Source organism: Chrysochloris asiatica, unplaced genomic scaffold (assembly GCF_000296735.1).
Source record: "Chrysochloris asiatica unplaced genomic scaffold, ChrAsi1.0 scaffold00113, whole genome shotgun sequence".
Lineage (NCBI taxonomy): Eukaryota > Metazoa > Chordata > Mammalia > Afrosoricida > Chrysochloridae > Chrysochloris > Chrysochloris asiatica.
The window spans coordinates 5,618,453-5,625,635 of record NW_006408631.1 but is presented as its reverse complement, the minus strand read 5'-3'; the positions used below and the strand labels follow the sequence as shown (position 1 = coordinate 5,625,635).

General features: G+C 44.1%; 1 protein-coding gene across 1 annotated transcript in view; it reads left to right on the top strand.

Moving 5' to 3' along the window:
• The first annotated feature begins 1,262 nt into the window (after positions 1-1,262).
• Positions 1,263-7,183, top strand: part of ARHGEF26 (Rho guanine nucleotide exchange factor (GEF) 26) — a 216,283-nt gene continuing 210,362 nt past the window's right edge. The window contains exons 1-4 of the mRNA XM_006867963.1: positions 1,263-1,273; positions 2,824-2,828; positions 3,524-4,659; positions 5,976-6,015. Of these exons, the coding sequence (XP_006868025.1) occupies positions 3,574-4,659; positions 5,976-6,015 (1,126 nt within the window). The 5' untranslated portion in view covers positions 1,263-1,273; positions 2,824-2,828; positions 3,524-3,573. The remainder of the gene's footprint in view (positions 1,274-2,823; positions 2,829-3,523; positions 4,660-5,975; positions 6,016-7,183) is intronic.

The window sequence follows — 7,183 nt, the reverse complement described above, 5'->3', positions numbered from 1 at the left end:
TAATTTGGCAATGGACACCTTAGGAGGCATAGCCACTGTGCTTACACTGCCTTCCCATTCATCATTCAGTCATTTATTCACACTTTCAGCCGATACTAAGTGCCTTCCTTGTGTTTGGAATATGTTGTTGCTAGGTATCATTGAGTCAGTACCGACTCATAGTGAACTTATACAAAACAGAATGAAGCACTGCCTGGTCCTGTGCCAACTTCACAGTCTTTGCTATGCTTGAGCCCATTGTTGTTGCCACTATACCAATCTATCTCATTGGGGGGAGGGGGATCTTCCTCTTGTTCGTTGACTTTACCAAGCATGTTGTCCTTTTTCAGGGACTGGTCCCTCCTGATAATATGTCTGAAGTATAAGAGACAAAGTCTTCTAAGGAGCATTCTGGCTCTATTTCTTCCAACATAGATTTGTTCTTCTGGCAGTCCATGGTAGGTACTTTTAATATTCTCCTGTAACACCATAACTCAAATGCATCAAATCTTATACGATCTTCCTTATTCATTGTGCAAGTTTCAAATGCACATGAAGCTACTGAAAATACCATGACCTGGGCCAGGTGTCCCTTAGTCTTCAAAGTGACATCTTTGCTCTTGAATACCGTAAAGAGGTCTTGTGCAGCAGATTTTCTTAATGCAATGCGTTAGTTGATTTCTTGACTACTGCTTCCATGAGTGTTGATGGTTGATCTGAGCAAAATGAAGTCTTTGAAAATGTCAATCTTTTCTTGATTGATCATTACGTTATTTATTGGACGAGTTGTATTTTTGTTTTCTTTACATTAAGGTGTAATTCATGCCTAAGGCTGTGGTCTTTGATCTTCATAAGTATTTTAAGTCTTTGTTTTCAACAAGCAAGGTTGTATCATCTGCATATCATAGGTTGCTAGTAAGTCTTCCTCCACTTCTGATGCCACGTTCTTCTTCACATAATCCAGCTTCTCAAATTGTTCGCTCAGCGTATTGAACAAGTATGGTGAAAGAATAAAGCCCTGGAGCACGTGTTTCCTAATATTAAGCCATTCAGTATTCCTTTGTTCTGTTCAAATGGCTACCTTTTGGTCTGGTGTATGTTACTAAACTTAAGTGTTCCAGAATACTCATTCTCTGCAATGTTGCCCATAGCTTGTCATGATCCACACAAATGAAAGCCTTTGCATAGTCAATAAGGCACAGGTAAACATCTTTCTGGTATTCTCTGTTTTCAGTCAAGATCCATTAGACATCAGCAATGATGTCCCTCATTCTACACCCATGTCAGAATCCAGGTTAACCCTCTGGTAGTTCTGTCAGTATAAATTGCAGAGGGTTTTGAACTATCTTTAGCAAAATTTACTTGCATGTGATATTAATGATATGTTCCCCATCTTATCCCCATCTCCTGACAGATTGGATTTCCACATTCTGTTGGGTTACTTCTCTTTGGAAAGGGTACAAAAATGGATAGTTGACCAGGTAGCTGTCTTTCAAATTTGTTAGCATAATGGAGGAGGAAAAACAGCTCCTGTCCTCTTGTAGCTTACATGAAAAAAAAAAAAAAAAGATGACAGAACAGATAATAAACATGACCATAGAATAAATGCTGGTTACAAGTTTTGGTAGGTGCAGAAAGGAAGTGAACAGGTGGCTGGGAAAATAAGTAAGGGGACAATTGACTAATTCAGCAGGGGTCAGGGACCGCTCTTACTATGAAGATATGTCAGAAAATAACCTCCGCATAAAAGGGAAGATTCTGAAGTTGTAAAACTTAAAAGTGTGCATGATCAAAGAACAGTGAAGGAGGAAGTGAGAGGGAGGGGACACTAGGCTGAAGATGTAGGCAGGTGGTGCAAAATCTGGGAAAGATTTTGATTTTGATTCTATGTATAATTGGAAATTTCCATTCTTTCCCTGTAATTTAAATGGTGTTTATTTTTACTGATGGGTAACTTTCAAGGCTTAACCCGAACAAGGTCCAAGATTATTTATTGATAAAGTTTACTAACTTTTCCTAGACACCAGTTTCCCTCCCAGTAGCTGCCTGGTGTGGCGCTGTAGGATAAGCGCTAGATTACGAACCACAAGGTCGACAGTTCAAACACACCAATTGCTCATTGGAAACCATATACAGGGTCGCTATGGAGAAGGATATCATGTTTGGTAAGGTGGAGGGTCAGAGAAAAAGAGGAAACCCCCCCAGCGAGATGGATTGGCAAAGTGGCAGCATCAATGGGCTCGAGCGTGGCAACAATATAGTGAGGTTGGCCCAGGATCGGGCAGTGTTTCGTTCTGTTGTGATTAGGGTTGCTATGAGTCGGTACCGACTCGATGGCACCTAACAACAACATGAGTCGGAACGGACTGGACGGCACTTAACACAGACAGCAATAGCTGTCTGTAGTGTGTTATTACGTGCTGTCCAGTCGGCGACCCCCTATGGTTTTCGAGGAGCGGTTGGTGAGTTTTAGTCGTCCACCTTGTGGTTCAAACCGATCTTGCGGTCCAATGCATTTTCCTGCAGGGTCACACCGAATATACGGTATGCATATACGGGCAAATAATCGTATTTTATAATGTAGGGGCGTGAGCGATCAGTTTGTGTTGTAAGACCATCTGAGAGGGGAATGGCTTTCTGAATTCACAGCCTCGCAACCCTGCTCTCGCACTTCACAAACTACTCTTCCTTAAGCTCCGGGTTTCAAAACCGTAGCTGCTTCGTGGCCCAGGGCTTCTACGTTCGCTCCCACATGGCGCTGTCGGCAGTTCCCATGCGACTCACAAGCTGCAGTTGGCACCAACCGGCAGTTCCAGGCTCCAAGGCCCGGACCTTGGCCGTCAGCTCAGGTGTGCTGTGTTTTAAAAACCTAAGTGGAAGCAGATTCAGGGCACGTGAGTGCAGAGCAGCCTCGGCTTTTTTGCGGGTTGAGAACTGGCCGGGCGGGGCCAATTCTGGGGCAGGGTCTAAACCGTGGGCGGGCCCAAGATTGGGGGGCAGGGCCGACGCCGCGGCTTCGCTGCCGCGCTCTTCTCGGCTCCAGCGGCGGTGCTTCTGTCCCGGACTCGGGCCACCCACGGGGCGGTGGGCGCGCCTTGGCCGGGGATCTCCAAGATCCCCCTAAGGTAAATCCGCCTTAGAGTCGGAAAGCTAGATCACTAGGGGACCAGCAACGGGGCGGGCGCCTGGATGGCGGCGGAGGGGCGCGTCCCGCGGCGAGTTTCCCAGGAACGCTGAACTTGTCCCAAGTTTCTTGTGCATCAGTTTGTACCCGGCGAATTCATGGCTGATTCGTTTTGTGCTGGTGGTCTCTGGACTTTGGAAGGACCGAAGGTAATTGGATTAATCCTCTCGGTCGGCAACCCAGTTTTCTAAACCAGATCGCGGAGTACGGTGGACGCCGTTTCGATCCGGAAAGGGCGGGTAAACGCTGCGCAGTTGCGCCGGGAGCTGAGCAGCCCGGGGTCCGCAGGGCTCCGAGTGCGTGTGTCTGCGAGTCGTGTCGGCTCCGGAGGCAATGTTTTATAACTTCTTTCCTCTTTAGGCTAAAGTAGCGGGGTGCTGTTCTCCCGGACTGGTGCCCGAGGCCCAGCTATGGACGGCGAGAGCGAAGTAGACTTTTCTAGCAAAAGCCTAACCCCTTTGTGGCGGAGGAGATCGACCCCCCAGCCTCAGTTGCTGGCCAGGAGCAAGCCGAGGCCCCAGTCATACCAGAGTCCCAGCGGGCTGCTCATCACTGATTTTCCGGTGGAGGACAGAGGGACGCTCCCCGCGACGCAAACTCCCGCTCAGTTGCCCACTGCCTCGGAGAGTAGGACAGTCCAGAAGAGCCCCCAGCTTCTGTGCACCAATAGGAGGCCAATGGCCAACGGGAGGACTGTCTTATCGGAATACAGGGCTGTTTCTCCCCGACTCCGACAGCCCAAGTCACCCCAGCCCCCCAAGCCGACCTCGGGTGGCTCCCCGAAACTCCCAGCTAATGGTATAGTGACCTCTCCTGCACCGCAGCCGCCACTGCTGCACCCCCAGCGAACTCCTAACGCTCCTGTCCCTTGCAGTCCCGAGGAGGACCCGACTGGGCTGACCGCCATCCGTGAGCCGTCAACCGCTGCAAATGGGCTTGCCCCTAATAACCACTCTGCTGGTTCCTGTTCTCAAACCGTTCAGATGGCTCAGGACCCGGAACGGGGATCCTCAAAGCTCTCTCCTTCGCCTCAGAAAAGGTCTTCAGAGCAAAAACTCCCCCTCCAAAGGCTGCCCTCACCAGAGAATGAACTCCCAGAGAATCCTTCAGTGGTTTTGAGTACAAACAGCCCCGCAGCCCTCAAAGTGGGGAAGCAGCAGATCATTCCAAAGGGCCTGGCCTCGGAAATTAAAATAAGTAAATCCAACAGCCAGAATGTGGAGCCTCACAAGAGAGTCTTTAAGGTGCGCAGCATGGTAGAGGGCCTTGGCCCACCCTTCGGCCACGCAAGGGATGAGGGTGAGGCGGAGAACGACCTGGACAGTCCTGGGTCTTTGCGGAGAGGCTTGCGGTCCACGTCCTATCGCCGAGCCGTGTTCAGTGGCTTTGATTTTGACAGCCCTAACAGCTCGAAGAAGAAGAACAGAATGTCCCAGCCAGTTCTGAAAGTAGTGGTGGAAGACAAGGAGAAGTTTTCCAGTCTTGGAAGGATAAAGGTAAGAGTGGAAGAGTAGAAGTGGGCTCAATCTGTATGCTAAGTTTAAAGTAAATGTGATGAATAAGGGACACAACAGAACCAGAGGTAATGTCCTCTTTCAATTCTATCTTTTACGATACATACCTGTGCACATACATATTTTTTTGGCCCTTCTCTTGCTGGCAGACACAGCTAAGGTTAATGTAACTTTGTGGGAGGAAGTGAAACTGAGGACAAGTTTTTCAACTTCCTAAGCTCAGACACAATTTTGGAGCCAAAAAAGGGAGATTCAGGACTCATTAAGTATTGACTGATTGAGCCCTGATCACTTTTGATGCAGGTAGTTGAAAAACACAATCTTGATTGTATGATCAAGTTATCTGGTGCTAGTATTCATAGAGTGTTAGTGGTTACTGATGCCATTCATTACGTTCTATATAGAAAAATATTCATGTTTTAACTCATGGATTAGCTTCTGCTTTTAATTAGTGACTTGTTTTCTTCTTGAGTGATAATCACACACTCAGTGACATTCAGATAAAATGTAAGTTTTTATAAACAATTGCCAAAATCACAAAAGACCCAAAGAGTTATATATTTTTGTTGTTTGTTTTTCTCACTGTGCTTTTGGCTGCATTTTACTCCCATTTTCTACCCATTTATACTTGAGTGCATTTAGTAAATTAGTAGCTCAAAATTTAGGTTAGGGTGAACTATGTGGTTTTGTCTCCTAGATTAAAGCCCAGGATCTGTGCTTACCAAAATACTGCCAAATAATGCCATTTCTTTAAAAAGAGAAAACTAGAGTGGGAGATTTTAGAGTTCATTTTCTGCCTCCTCCAGAAACAAGACAGACCTAGGCAATAGGGCAGCTATTCATTTTGGCAACCTCATCCTATTTTGATTATTCAGAGAACTTGAACTAGTCTATAAATGTCACATATGTAATACACAGGCAAGTCTGTTTTATTTTAGAGCCTTATGGTCTTAAAGAAAAGAAATTACATAACATTTTATGTGTGTTTTCCAACTCTGCAAGTATAGTAAAGTTCAATTTAACAGAGATGGTGAATCACAAGTAGTGAAATGAACTGAACTGCTGGTCATTTGAGGATACTTAAGACTGTTTTGACAGGACTTGGGGGACATTGTACATTTCACTTTTTTAATGAATTGTAGTGGTCATTTGAGTGAACTGCTCCAGGGATCATCTGCAGTGTACTTTTGAAAAGTTATTGAATCTAACAAATAAATACTTTTACTTAAAATAGCTGTGTTTTCTATTTGGCTTATTTATACATAGTTTGCGTTTCTTTTTCTTTTCTTGGTTTGTAGAAAAAAATGCTGAAAGGACAAGGAACATTTGATGGGGAAGGTAAGCATTGGCTTTTCCAGACTTTTATTGCTGTTTCAATATGGAATATCAATTATAAGTTTAAATTCAACAGCAGAAACAAAAACACTTAAAATGAGAGAAATATTTAACTTCTTCCCATATCATACAGTGCAAAGCTCTATGCTAAGCTAAAATTTCTTCTAGCAGTACCAACAATGAATAAAATTAGTAGCATGCTTTGTAAACTGATAACTTTGTCAGTAACTATCCCAGGATTTTAAATTCTCCTTTCCTTCTCTGACTTCATCCACACTTTCCTCAAAAATATGGAAAAAAGAATAAGAGCAAGCTCTAACTTGTTAATTAAAAATTCAGAGTTTGGCACTTATATCTTAGGTCATATTTCATTTTGACTTTATATACCTTCCCCCCAGATTTCCACGTTTTATTATCCTTCCTGATTTCCTGTTTCATTATTAAGTTTCACATTTGAGGAACTATAACTATCCTGGCTGATAAATATTTTCCTAAGAATTTGTGTTTTTGTTAAGGTTTTCAAAAAAACAAACAGCAGCTTTAAGCAGGTGTTCAAACCCTAATCAGATTAGTGGATTTGTAAATAGATGGGTCGTATGTCAGCCAATTGGAAGAGCATGAAGGAACCAGTCCAAGCTGCAGCCTTGTAGAGCTGAAGGGTCCTGGTGACTTTGTGTCATTTCAAAATGCTAGGATTTTTTAACCTTTAAAGGATAATGAAGGAGGACCTTTTCTGTAAGTAAATCTTAATGTAAAACCATCCCGAGTTATAAAATGCTTAAATAGCCTGAGTTATTATTTATTACAAAAGCTTTTCCTGTATGGTGGTGGTTATGTGCTGTGTAGTCGGTTCTGATTCATAGTGCCCCTGTACAGGGTTTTCGAGGCTGTAAATCTTTATGGGAGCAGAAAGCCTCATCTTTCTCCCACGGAAAGTTTCCCACTGGAGCATCATTAAATATGATCAGTTTAAAAATTTCATTCACTTTACCTGATCTTAGGAAGTAATATTTGAGTTGGTTGGAACAAATTTGTCTCCCTGATTTTATAAGTGAACAAATCAGAAGCTCCTAGATGTTTAGTGACTTGTTCACTTTTACACAGCTAGTAGCAAAGCCAAGGAGCTCTGGTAGCGTAGTGGTTACGAATTGGGCTGCGTACCTTAAGGTCA